The sequence below is a fragment of the Oncorhynchus mykiss genome, chromosome 32, assembly GCF_013265735.2.
Source record: "Oncorhynchus mykiss isolate Arlee chromosome 32, USDA_OmykA_1.1, whole genome shotgun sequence".
Lineage (NCBI taxonomy): Eukaryota > Metazoa > Chordata > Actinopteri > Salmoniformes > Salmonidae > Oncorhynchus > Oncorhynchus mykiss.
Genome location: NC_050572.1, coordinates 15576500 through 15591235, shown reverse-complemented (window position 1 = coordinate 15591235; position 14736 = coordinate 15576500). Strand labels below are relative to the sequence as shown.

The 14736-nt window shown below is 42.8% G+C and overlaps 1 protein-coding gene across 1 annotated transcript; it reads left to right on the top strand.

The window, feature by feature from the left end:
- The first annotated feature begins 1321 nt into the window (after nucleotides 1-1321).
- LOC110487986 (ras-related protein Rab-25) lies at nucleotides 1322-5079 on the top strand. Its single transcript, XM_021559920.2, has 5 exons — nucleotides 1322-2262; nucleotides 3194-3389; nucleotides 3810-4003; nucleotides 4349-4429; nucleotides 4591-5079. Exons 1-5 carry the CDS (start codon nucleotides 2229-2231, stop codon nucleotides 4716-4718), a joined length of 633 nt encoding a protein of 210 aa, XP_021415595.1. The 5' UTR covers nucleotides 1322-2228; the 3' UTR covers nucleotides 4719-5079.
- Nucleotides 5080-14736: the final 9657 nt, after the last annotated feature.

Genomic DNA, 14736 nt, shown 5'->3' with positions numbered 1-14736 from the left:
ATTATAAACAGTACCAGTCAAAAGTTTGGACACACCTACTCAAATGTTCTTTTTCCCCTCATCAAGCTACACACAATAGCCCGAAATGACAAAGCAAAAAATGTAAAACTGAAAAAATAAATGTACATAAGTTTTCAGACCCTTTACTCAGTACTTTGTTGAAGCACCTTTGGCAGTTATTACAGCATCGAGTCTTCTTGGGTATGACGCTATAAGCTTGGCACACCTGTATTTGGGGAGTTTCTCACATTCATCTCTGCAGATCCTTTCAAGATCTGTCAGGTTGGATGGGGAGCGTTGCTGCACAGCTATTTTCAGGTCTCTCCAGAGATGTTCAATCGGGTTCAAGTCCGGGCTCTGGCTGGGCCACTCAAGGACATTCAGAGACTTGTCCCAAAGCGTCCCACAGTGATCAGAATGGGTGGCAAGGAATAAGTTAGTCCTAAATATAAAAAAAAAAACGTATTTGGGACAAATCATTCACTAAACCCTAAACCTCAACTAAATCTTGTAATAAGTCATTTGGAAATTTAGCAAATTGAGGTGACTAAATTGCTTTGAGTAACCCTGGATTGTAAACTGTCATGGTCAAAACATATTGATACAGTAGCTAAGATGGGGACAAGTCTGTCCACAATAAAGCGCTGCTCTACCTTCAACAATGCAGGTCCTACAGACTCTAGTTTTGTTGCACCTGGACTACTGATCAGTCACGTGGTCAGGTGCCACAAAGAGGGACTTGCCATTGTTCAGAACAGGGCAGCACGGCTGTCCCTTGGATGTACACATAGAGCAAACATTAGTAATATGCATGGCTCAAAGTGGAGGAGAGATTGACTTCATCACTACTTGTATTTGTGAGAGGTGACATGTTGAAAGCACCTAGCTGTCTGTTTAAACGACAAGTACACAGCTCAGACACCCATGTATACCTCACAAGACATGCCATCAGAGGTCTATTCACAGTCCCCAAGTCTAGAACAGACTACGGGAGGTGCACAGTACTACATAGAGCAATGACTACATGGAACTCTATTCCACATCAAGTAAATGATGCAAGCAGTAGAATCAGAGTTTTTAAAAACTGATAAAAGTATACCTTGTGGAACAGTGGGTACTGTGAAGCAACACAAACATAAGCACAGACACATGCATACACACACACACATGATAACATACGCACTATACACACACATACACATGGATTTAGTGTTGTAGATATGTGCTAGTGGAGTAGGGGCCTGAGGGCACACACTTAATGTGTTGTGAAATCTGTTGTGAATGTATTGTAATGTTTTTAAAATTGTATAACTACCTTAATTTTGCTGGACCCCAGAAAGAGTAGCTAATGGGGATCCACAATAAATACAAATACAAGATACAGTAGTTAAATGGAAACGCACCCTAGCAGGCAAATGTCATGTATTTTCAATGCAACTTTCTAAATGTCAACAGCAACAAAAATGACTAGACAAGTTAATGGAAACACAGTTAATGAAAAATGTATACATTTTGGAGGAAATTATACCACTACCCAAAAGGACACTTTAGAGAGTGGAAAGGCAAAGGGGCAGAGCCCTATCTGTGCACGTGCATGTCTGTAGTAACAACCCGAGGTAAGAGTTGCCCTTAGGGTCAGCTGATCTAGGACCCAATTACCCTCTACAAATCATAACCTGAGGAGGAAACCATAAATGATCTTAGATCAGTGTCTAAGGACACGTTTGTCCTATTCACCAAAGCACTGCTTCACCTGCCATACACTGAAGATGCACCTGTCAGACGAGATAGACAGACTAGATGGGGAGGGAGGGTGGAGTCTATTCTCTTGTGATAACTGTACATACTAGTGGTTATACCTGTTACACCTGCTCTGACATCAACTTTCCTCCCCCCGCCTCTGCCTCTCCCATGTGTCAGCTGAGCCACAGGAGGAATCGGCAGCAGGGATCGTCTCTCTGTCTGTCCATAGACAAACTGCCCCCATCTACAGATAAAGAAAGAGGAGTGTCAGTGTTAGACTAGCCCTAACCTGTTCTCTCTCTTTCTCCTTCATTTTCACCTCTGTTACACTGTCTCACTACATTGGCGCCTTGGGAGACAAGAGAGAGGCTTGTCTCTGCTGTTCTCTCTCTTTTTCTCTCGTTCTCCCTCTCCTGGGACCTAATGCAGTAGCGCCCCTATACCAGGCGGAGGAGGAACTCGCTAGGGCTCAACAACGGCACAGTATGGGTGACGAAAGCTACAACTTTGTCTTCAAAGGTGAGCCTTGTTTGTCAAAGAAGCTGATTCTGTATGTAAACAAATCCCCTGGGATGTCCTTTGGGTGGTGGACCATTCTTGAAACCATTCTTGAAACACACGGGAAAGTGTGTGAAAAATCCTGCAGCATTCCAGTTCTTGACACAAACTGGTGCACCTGGCACCTACTTCCATATCCCGTTCAAAGGCACTTAAATATGTTGTCTTGCCCATTCACCCTCTGAATGGCACACATACACAATCCATACTTATAAATCCTTCTTTAACCTTTCTCCCCCCGTTCATCTACACTGATTGAAGTGGATTTAAGTGACATCAATAAGGGATCATAGCTTTCACCTAGATTCACCTGGTCAGTCTACGTCATGGAACGAGCAGGTGTTCTTAATGTTTTCTAAATTCAGTGTAGATGGTACTGTTGTACCTGAAACATCTAACATTGCACCCAAGAAACGTAATGATGATACAAGTAACTGACTAAATAAAGGAAACAGCAACAAGATTCTACATGTTTCTGGAACTCTATTGGATGGATACGACACCATTCTTCCACAAGAAATTCCATCATTTGGTGTTTTGTTGATGGAGATAGAAAACGGTTTCTCAGGCACCGCTCAAGAATCTCCCATAGGTGTTCATTTGGGTTGAGATCTGGTGACTGACACGGCCATGGCATATGACTTACATCGTTTCATGCTCATTAAACCATTAAGTGAACATTCGTGCCCGGTGGATGGGGGCATTGCCATGGTAGCCAAAATAATGGCTAAAATAATGGCCTGCCCAGCATTTTTATATATGACCCTAAGCATGATGGGATGTAAATTGCTTAATTAACACAGGAACCACACTTGTATGGCAGCACTTGCTTTCAAAATACTTTGTATCCCTCATTTACTCAAGTGTTTGCATGATATCTGTCATCCTTTAGTGGTTCTGATTGGTGAGTCTGGTGTTGGGAAAAGCAACCTGCTGTCTCGCTTCACCAAGAATGAGTTTAACCACGACAGCCGCACCACCATCGGAGTGGAGTTCAGCACCCGCACTGTTCAGCTGGATACCTTCGCCATCAAGGCTCAGATCTGGGACACGGCAGGGTTGGAGAGATACAGAGCCAACACCTCCGCGTGGGTACACACATCAGGACACACACGTGCACTCAACACACACCAGAATGTGAATGTGCACCATATGTGCACACACCAGAACGCATGCACGGACATACACACACACTCCTTGTACACAACAAATACATTAGAGCGCTAGAGAGCCAATCACCTCAGTGTGGATAGATACACACACTTAAAATGCGTTCGGAAAGTATTCAGATCACCTGACTTTTTCCACATTTTGTTACGTTACAGCCTTATTCTAGAATTTATTAAAGTATTTTTTCCCTAATTAATCTACACAGAATACCTCATAATGACAAAGCGAAAACAGGCTTTTAGGTTTTGCAAATGTATAATAAAAAACCCAGAAATAACTTATTTACATAACTCTCTCTCTCTCTCTCTCTCTCCGTTTCTCTCACTTTCTCTCTCCAGGTACTACAGAGGGGCGGTGGGGGCTCTGCTGGTGTATGACATCACCAAGCACCTAACCTATGAGAGTGTGGAGCGTTGGTTGAAGGAGCTGTACGACCACACCGACCCCCACATGGTGGTCATGCTGGTGGGCAACAAGAGTGATCTGGATACCCTGAGGACCGTGCCCACCGAGGAGGCCAAGGACTTCACAGGTGATAATTTACTTACCAGTTAGTTAAACGTTACTAGTTACTTACTATTTATTTACCAGTTATGAGTTACTTAGCTACTAGTTAGTTAATAGTTATGTACCAGTTACTTACCAGTTACCTGTAACTTAGTTACTAGTTACACAAGTGTGCAATATGCAGTCAATGACAGAAAGTGGCAGAATATTGCAAAATGTTTCATATAGCTTTTCCATGGAATAGCACGGTAATGTAAAATAAATGACCAACTTTGCATCAATGAAAAGGAATTCTATGGTTGGTTCTTAGCTTGATTGAGTATGATGTATGTAAGAATATAGTCAACAAGGGGTATTCCTTCTCATGCAGAAAAGAATGGCCTCTTGTTTATGGAGACGTCAGCTCTGGATTCTACCAACGTTGAAGCTGCTTTCCAGGAAGTTCTCACAGGTTCTTATGTTGCTCTTCTACTTCATACCTTTATCTAGAAAACGTTAGACAACACCATGTCATGGTGTGTGTGGGTGTGTGTGCGTGCGTGCGTGAGTACAAGTAAGTAAGTAAGTAAAAGACCAGATTCTTTTTGACGTGATGATATCTGTTACCCCCAGCGATCCACAAGAAGGTGGCCAGTCGAGAGGTGCCCCGCGTGTCCATCACTGCCTTGACCCTGTCCAGTACTATTGGAACAGCTAGCGACGCCCAGGAGAAACGCAGTACCTGCTGCAAGAACCTCTGACTGGTTCTGACCAGGTTTGACCTGTTCTATCTGATTATCTTCAGTTCTACACAGAATCTTCCTACTCTGCCCTCAATCAGGTTAAAGGGAATAGTGTATAGGACTGTCCAAACCAAACCAGGCAAGTCAAATCAAGTCACATTTAATTTACAGTGCATTTCACAATTCTCAACAAGACAGATTTAAGAGACATGCTACATTTATGTACAGTTGATCAATGTTGATACTATTGGTGCTACTGCTTGGCTAAATGTTGCTGACCACAACATATTTGGGTGGATTTTTTCTTCTTCTGTATGCTCGTTTTTAAACTTTAGCAGTTATTATACAGCAAATAAATCTTGATTTGGTATATTCGAAAGGAGGAACTACATTATTTTGGTATATATATCATGTCAGGTTGACCACATAAAAAAAATTTGCAAATGCGGAACAGCGGTATGATTTGCGTGATATTCGAGTGACAATGTAGCTTACACACACACACACACACACACACACACACACACACACACACACACACACACACACACACACACACACACACACACACACACACACACACACACACAAATCTCCCTCTCGCTGCACTAAAAGAGCTAATTGAATAGCATGTAGCATAGTCTTTTGTCTCGCGCAAAATTTGGTGATGCAGAAACGTGAGACCACTTTTGTGGCTGTTTTATGAAAATCTGCAAATACTTGTTGGTCTCAGGGAATGTAAAACAGCTAGGATGGGAGACTTAAAACCTCTCTGGGATAGGGGGCAGCATTTTCACTTTTGGATAAATAGCGTGCCCAATTTCAACTTCCTGCTACTCATGCCAAGAATATAAGATATGCATATTATTAGTATGAGTATAACAGAACTTATGTAGCAGGCAAAACCCTGAGGACTAACCATTCAGATATATATTTTTTGAGGTCACTGTCTATTCAATGAATTTTCATTGGGAAACAAGATTTCTAAGGCACTTGTTTGCAGTTCCTACCATGTCACCAGTCTTTTGAAATTGGTTGAGGTTATTCCTTTGTGTAATGAAGAAGTACGGCCATCTTGAATTTGGGTCATTTGAAGTGGACTTTTTGAGAAGGCGCAAGACTGGAAAAGTAGCATGAGTTTGTTGTCTTCCTGTATTGAACACAGATTGTCCCGTCTACAATTTGATCGATTATTAACGTTTAAAAATACCTGAAGTTCTATTACAAAAGTAGTTTGAAATGTTTTGGCAAAGTTTACAGGTAACTTTTGAGATATTTTGTAGTGACGTTGCGCAAATTGGAAGATGTTTTTTTCTGGATCAAACGCGCCAAATAAATTGACATTTTGGATATATATTGACGGAATTAATCGAACAAAAGGACCATTTGTGATGTTTATGGGACATATTGGAGTGCCAACAAAAGAAGCTCGTCAAAGGTAAGGCATGATTTATATTTTATTTCTGCGTTTTGTGTGGTGCCTGCAGGGTTGAAATATGCTACTCTCTCTTTGTTTACTGTTGTGCTATCATCAGATAATAGCTTCTTATGCTTTCGCTTTTTGAAATCTGACATGTTGGCTGGATTCACAACGAGTGTAGCTTTAATTTGGTATCTTACATGTGTGATTTAATGAAAGTTAGAATTTTATAGTAGTTTTTTTAAATTTGGCGCTCTGCATTTTCCCTGGCTATTGGCCAGGTGGGACATTTGCGTCCCGCCTATCCCAGAGAGGTTCAAACGGGATTGAGTGAAGTAGCAGCAAATATCTTGAATGAGCAACTAATGAGCATCACAAGTTTGAAGAAATTAGCTCAGCCTATTTTGGCTAAAACTTGTTTTGCGCTGTGCAGAATATCAGATCTCAACAACGATTGGAGAAGTGTTTAGCATCACCAGTCGGTTTAGGCTACCAGTAAAAGAGACAGGTTGGAATCAATTCGCATCAAATTAATAGGACATCCGAGTGAAATACAGGACAAATCTATCTTTAGTAAATTAGTGGGGTTTTAATATGTTGATAAAATGTGGGACATGATTGTTTGCGGGAAGTGGGACAAAAGGCCAAAATTTGGGACCGTTCCGCACAATCTGGGACACGTGTCAACAATTATGCGCATGTGTGGTTTGTCACCAAGATGAAAAAACGGTATGAGGTTTTGCGTTGACAAAATGGGAACACTTGTAAAGGTTAAATTAATGACAAGTATGTTTGGCTCGGAGACTTGGTGAAGACCAAGTAGAAAGATTCATGAATTTCAAATATTGAAGTTTGATATTGCAGTAACTATGCACTGTATGTAACATTTTGTAATAGACATGTATTTTACAACCAACTTGTCATGACTCTTTTTAATTGAAGATTTCTTACACGCTGACTAGACCCGGCGCCGCCTGCGTCCGCACACATGTGGATTTTGTCCCCCCACACCAAACCCAATCAGGACATGGAGGTTGAAATATCAAAATGAACTCTGAACCAACTATATTAATTTGGGAGACAGGTCAAAAAGTATTAAACATTTATGGAAATTTAGCTAGCTAGCTTACTGTTGCTAGCTAATTTGTCCTGGGATATAAACATTGGGTTGTTATTTTACCTGAAATGCACAAGGTCCTCTACTCTGACAATTAATCCACACATAAAAGGGTCAACTGAGTTCATTTCCAGAAATCTCTCCTCCTTCAGCCTTCTTCTTTGGACTTTATATGGTGCTTGGCAATCAACTTTAAGGTGCATTACTACCCCCAGCTGGACTGGAGTGTGGACCTCAATTAATCTTTCAATCACCCACGTTGGTATATGCTCCAAAAAAACAATGAGGAGATGGGAGACTTGCAGTGCCTCAAGCTTCACTAATAAAACCACGTTCTATCTTAGTGCCTAGCTATGCAGACACTCGTTGATGCGAGCGAGCAGTGTGTGTGCAACGATTGAATAACATGTATGTGTACATTTATTTTGCGACACAGGCTGTGTGGTCTGCATGTGAGAGATTGCTGAGTACTCTGTCATTCACTCTCACTATTATCCTCCAGAGGGCAGTGCTGTTTAAAATACATCTACGGTGGTGCGAGGACTCAACAAAGTGGTGTCTCCATAGGTCTACATTTGATATGTAATTCCTTATCACACATATTTCCTTCAGTATTTTATGAATAAATAAACATCATAAACACAGATAAATGTTTGATCGGTCTTATTATGGGACTTTGACCTCATCTACATTTCGATTGAGTCAGTCTGAGCGTGGTGTCTAGGTAAGTGTTTGTGTTGGTCAAGGCCCATGTCATTGTCTCATAACACCCACTTACTGTGTCGTTCTCTGTCAAACACACCTGTTTAATGGTACCTGGTTAGAGAGGACAGCAGTGTCAATGGAGGGAGCGATTCATTCTCACAAACAATACTAGTCAAAAGTTTGGACACACCTACTCATTCAAAGTTTTTTCTTTATTTTACTATTTTCTACATTGTAGAATAATAGTGAAGACATCAATACTATGAAATAACAAATATGGAATCATGTAGTAACCACAAAATTGTTAAATCAAAATATAGTTTATATTTGAGATTCTTCAAAGTAGCCAGCCTTTGCCTTCATGACAGCTTTGCACACGCATGGCATTCTCTCAACCATCTTCACCTGAATGCTATTCCAACAGTCTTGAAGGAGTTCTCACATATGCTGAGCATTTGTTGGCTGCTTTTCCTTCACTCTGCGGTCCAATTCATCACAAACCATTGGGTGATTGTGGAGGCCAGGTCATCTGATGCAGCAATGCATCATTCTCCTTCTTGGTCAAATAGTCCTTACACAGCCTGGAGGTGTGTAGGGTCATTGTCCTGTTGAAAAACAAATGATAGTCCCACTAAGCGCAAACCAGATGGGATAGTGTATCCCTGCAGAATGCTGTGGTAGCCATGCTGGTGCCTTGAATTCTAAATAAATCACTGACAGTGTCACCAGCAAAGCACCATCACACCTCCTACTTCCTACTTCACGGTGGGAACCACACGTGGAGATCATCTGTTCACCTACTCTGCGTCTCACAAAGACACAGCGGTTGGAACTAAAAATATCACATTTGGACTCATCAGAACAAAGGACAGATTTCCACTAGTCTAATGTCCACTGCTTGTGTTTCTTGGCCCAAGCAAGTCTCTTCTTATTATTGGTGTCCTTTAGTTGTGGTTTCTTTGCAGCAATTTGAAGGCCTGATTCACACAGTATCCTCAGAAAAATTGATGTTGAGATGTGTCTGTTACTTGAACTCTGTGAAGCATTTATTTGGGCTGCAATCTGTTTTGCATTTAACTCTAATGAACTTGTCCTCTGCAGCAGAGGTAACTCTGGGTCTTCCTTTCCTGTGGCGGTCCTCATGTGAGCCAGTTTCATCATAGCGCTTGATGGTTTTTGTGACTGCATTTGAAGAAACTTCAAAAGTTCTTGACATTTTCCGGATTGACTGGCCTTCCTGTGTGATGGCACGGAAGGGGAGTGCTGCCGTCTTATCGGCTCTTAACCAACCACGCTTTTGTTTGTTTTTTCATGTTGTCCGTAACTTGTTTTGTACATAATGTTGCTGCTATGTCTCTGGACATTTGAACTGCAGTTGCTCAACTCAAACTGGACGAAGAGTTTTTCTTCAATGAGTCGGACGGGAAGGATTTACTACCACAGACACCCGACCAGGCCCAGATCCCCATGATTCGCCGGAGAAGGAAACAGATATTTTGCGGAAAAAGATCAGGGTGCCTTGCGAGGATCAGACGACGAGTGGCTAATCTGCCCTTGCCTTCCGTCCTGCTAATCGCTGGGAAATGAATGGGACGAGCTGAAAGCACGTATATCCTACCAACGGGACATTAAAAACTGTAATATCTTATGTTTCACAGAGTCGTGGCTGAACGACTAAATTAAGAACATGCAGCTGGTGGTTTAAACACTCCAACGGCAGGACAGAACAGCAGCCTCTGGTAAAACACGGGCGGGGGCCTATACATATATGTGAACAACTTCCGGTGTACGATATCTAAGGAAGTCTTGAGGTTTTCCTCGCCTGAGTTAGAGTATCTCATGATAAGCTGTAGACCACACTACTAGAGAGTTTTCATCTGTATTTTTCGTAGCTGTCTACATACCACCACAGACACTAAAACTAAAACCGCCATAAGCAAACAGGAAACAGGTCATCCAGAGGCAGCGCTCCTAGCAGCCGGGGACTTTAATGCAGGGAAAATGAAATCAGTTTTACCTAATTTCTATCAGCATGTTCAATGTGCAACCAGAGGAAGAAAAAAAATCCAGACCACCTTTACAACACACACTGATTCCTGCTTACAATAAGAAATTAAAGCAGGAAGTACCAGTGACTCACTCTATAATAAAGTGGTCAGATGAAGCAGATGCCAAACTACAGGACTGCTTTGCTAGCACAGACTGGAATATGTTCTGGGATTCTTCCGATTGCATTGAGGAGTACACCACATCAGTCACTGGCTTTATCAATAAGTGCATTGAGGACGTTGTCCCCACAGTGGCTGTACGTACATACCCCAACCAGAAGCCATGGATTACAGGCAACATTTGCACTGAGCTGAAGGGTAGAGCTGCCGCTTTCAAGGAGCGGGACTCTAACCTGGAAGCTTATAAGAAATCCCGCTCTGACGAACCATCAAACAGGCAAATCGTCAATACAGGACTAAGATCGAATCGTACTACACCAGCTCTGACTCTCGTCGGATGTGGCAGGGCTCGCAAACTATTACAGAGTACAAAGGGAAGCACAGCTGAGAGCTGCCCAGTGACACAAGCCTACCAGACGAGCTAAATAACTTCTATACTCGTTTCTAGGCAAGAAATACTGAAACATACATGAGAGCATCAGCCGTTCCGGGTGACTGCGTGATCACGCTCTCCGCAGCCGATGTGAGTAAGACCTTCAAACAGGGGCCAGACGGATTACCAGGATGTGTACTCCGACCATGTGCTGACCAACTGGCAAGTGTGTTCACTGACATTTTCAACCTCTCTCTGTCTGAGTCTATAATACCAACATGTTTCAAGCAGATCACCATAGTCCATGTGCCCAAGAACACTAAGGTAACCTGCCTAAATGACTACCGACCGATAGCACTGTAGCCATGAAATGCTTTGAAAGGCTGGTCATGGCTCACATCAACACCATTATCCCAGAAACCCTAGACCCACTCCAATTTGCATACCACACCGACAGATCCATAGATGATGCAATCTCTATTGAACTCCCCACTGCCCTTTCCTACTTGGACAAAAGTAACACCTATGTGAGAATGCTGTTCATTGACTGCAGCTCAGCGTTCAACATCATAGTGCCCCCAAAGCTCATCACTAAGCTAAGGACCCTGGAACTAAACACTTCCCTCTGCAACTGGATCCTGGACTTCCTGACCGGCTGCCCCCAGGTGGTAAGGGTAGGTAACAACACATCCGCAACGCTGATCCTCTACATGGGGGCCCCTCAGGGGTGCGTGCTCAGCTCCCTCCTGTACTCCCTGTTCATTCATGACTGCATGGCCAGGCATAACTCCAACACCATCATGAGGTTTGCCGATGACACAACAGTGGTAGTCCTGATCACCGACAATGATGAGACCGCCTATAGGGAGGAGGTCAGAGACCCGACCATGTGGTGCAAGGACAACAACCTCTCCCTCAACATAATCAAGACAAAGGAGATGATTGTGAACTACAGGAAAAGGAGGACTGAGCATGCGCCCATTCTCTTCGATGGGGCTGTAGTTGAGCAAGTTTAGAGCTTCAAGTTCCTTGGCGTCCACATCACCAACAAACTAACATGGTCCAAGCACACCAAGACAGTCGTGAAGAGGGCACGACAAAACCTATTCCACCTCAGGAGACTGAGAAAATTTGGCATCATTCCCCAGATCCTCAGTTCCTCAAAAGGTTCTACAGCTGCACCATCAAGAGCATCGCTGCCTGGTATGGCAAGTGCTCGACCTCCGACGGTAAGGCACTACAGAGGGTAGTGCGAATGGCCCAGTACATCACCAGGGCCAAGCTTCCTGCCATCCAGGACCTCTATACCAGGTGGTGTCAGAGGAAGGCCCTAAAAATTGTCAAACCGTAGTCGTAGACTGTTCTCCTTGCTACCGCACGGCAAGCGGTACTAGAGCGCCAAGTCTAGGTCTAAGAGGCTCCTAAATATCTTCTACCCCCAAGCCATAAGACTCCTGAAGAGCTAATAAAATGTCTACCCAGACTTTTTGCATTGCCATCCCCTCTGAAACGCTGCTGCTACTCTCTGTTATTATCTATGCATAGTCACTTTTATAACTATAAAATATTACCTTAGCCTGTTTTGTGTTGGGTTTTGTGGGTGGTTGTTTCCTGTCTTTGTGTTTGTTGCACCAGATAGGGCTGTTTCGGGTTTTCCACGTTTATTGTTTTGTATTATGTTCAGTTTTCTTATTAAAAAACATGAACTTCAACCACGCTGCATTTTGGTCCACCTCTCCTTCCCAGGAAGAATCCCATAACACTGGGACTGAGTAGCAGGCAGTTTACTCTGGGCACGCTTTTCATCCAAACGTGAAAATGCTGCCCCCTATCCCAAACAGGTTAAGGGCTTGTAAGTAAGCAACACACACACACACACACACACACACACACACACACACACACACACACACACACACACACACACACACACACACACACACACACACACACACACACACACACACACACACACACACACACACACACACACACACACACACACAAACAAAGGTAACCTGTTGTGTTCGGCGCATGTGACAAATACTATTTTATTTTATTTGATAAAGTAATGATGGACTGTCATTTCTCTTTGCTTATTTGAGCTGTTCTTGCCATAATATGGACAAGGCCTTTTACCAAATTGGTATTTCTTCTGTATACGACCCCTACCTTGACACAACACAACTGATTGGCTCAAACACAGGAAAGAAGGAAAGAAATTCCACAAATAAAATGAAAAAGGCACGCATGTTAATTGAAATGTATTCCAGGTGACTAACTCACAAAGCTGATTGAGAGAATGTCAAGAGTGTGCAAAGCTGTCATCAAGGCAAAGAGTGGCTACTTTGAAGAATCTCAACTTTAACATATATTTTGATTTGTTTAACACTTTTTTGGTTACTACATGATTCCATATGTGTTATTTCATAGGTTTGATGTCTTCACTATTATTCTACAATGTTGAAAATAGTAAAAATAAAGAAAAACCCTAGAATGAGTAGGGTGAGTACCGACCAATCCCTCCCTAACCCGGACGACGCTAGGCCAATTGTGCGTCGCCCCACGGACCTCCCGGTCGCGGCCGGTTACGAGCCTGGGCGCGAACCCAGGGACTCTGATGGCACAGCTGATAACCACTGCGCCACCCGGGAGGCCTGCCATAAGCTATCTCTACAGCCCCTCTAGCAGTGTATACTATAAGGTTAATTGTGAAGTGATGTGTGCATTAGCTGTGTTTATGGTTCATCTGGTGTTAGGGTTCAGCCTAGGGACATACCATTGTGGCTCCTGAGGTTTGACAGGGAGTTTGAGCTACCCTGCTCAGCTCTAACTCTGAATCTCCATGTCACAGGCAAGAATACTTACTCATGGTTCAAACCACAGGGAGCTTCATTCTATTCCGTCCTCCCCTCCATACACTCCTGCATGTGTATGGAGAGCTGACTGGTTGTGCTAGCTTTAATCACACGTACGGTGCCATCAACTATAAACACCCTTTGACTTAGGAGTTAATGTTTTAAGTTAAAATGTTACCCTAATTTCAACCTTTACAACACTGGTTGAAATGAGATGAAAACCGTAATGGTTGATTTCTTTTTTCAAATAGTGGATTTTCCATGCTGATTCCAAATCACAGTACGTTGACAAATGACATTGAAACAATGTTGATTCCACCAGTTTGTGCCCACTGGAAAGGAGGTCTACAGATTTCCCAGTGTGTGTGACTCTGTTCTTCCTAAAATAGTTTGTCTTGTTCTGCCAGAGGCTGTCTCTGCACATTTACCCTACACACAGGAGAGGAAACACACACACACACTCTGTCAACGATTTGTGTATAGGTGGCAGGGAAGTCAAAATGTAGTGTAATGGAGTCTTTTAATAAATGTCCACGTAAGCTGCTGCTGAGATGTACAGGATATTGGATACCATGAGCTGCTGCTGAGATGTACAGGAGATTGGATACCATGAGCTGCTGCTGAGATGTACAGGAGATTGGATACCATGAGCTGCTGCTGAGATGTACAGGAGATTGGATACCATGAGCTGCTGCTGAGATGTACAGGAGATTGGATACCATGAGCTGCTGCTGAGATGTACAGGAGATTGGATACCATGAGCTGCTGCTCAGATGGAGACATTACTATACACCTTCCACTACATACAATATGCCTACTGACAGCTACATGTGTAAGAAACATCAAATGTTATCACTCTGTGTTGGACAGTGTAATTTACAACATACATTATATAGCCTACTGTGTGTGTTAGCTGTGTCTACTGTGTGTATTCTCATTTAGCAGTCATCTGATGCAGAATCCCATTCCAAGTTCCCATTCCAAGTTCCCCAGCAGAAGATTTACCATTGGAATGTCTCCAATGTCTGTGTTTGTTGGAAAACCTATTGCACATTTCTTTGACTAATGTCATCACATAAACACATTATCTAATGATCTGCGGATCACCATGGTGATGATGTTGTGGTGACCAATCAGGTGGGCTGAATGATTGTTGAAGTAACATTTCAATCCTCTCAAACAGGAGATCTAGAGTGAGTCTGGAGTACTGTAGGAAGTACACTATACAGTGCCTTGCGAAAGTATTCGGCCCCCTTGAACTTTGCGACCTTTTGTCACATTTCAGGCTTCAAACATACATAACATAACATACATACATACATTCAAACATAAAGATATAAAACTGTATTTTTTTGTGAAGAATCAACAACAAGTGGGACACAATCATGAAGTGGA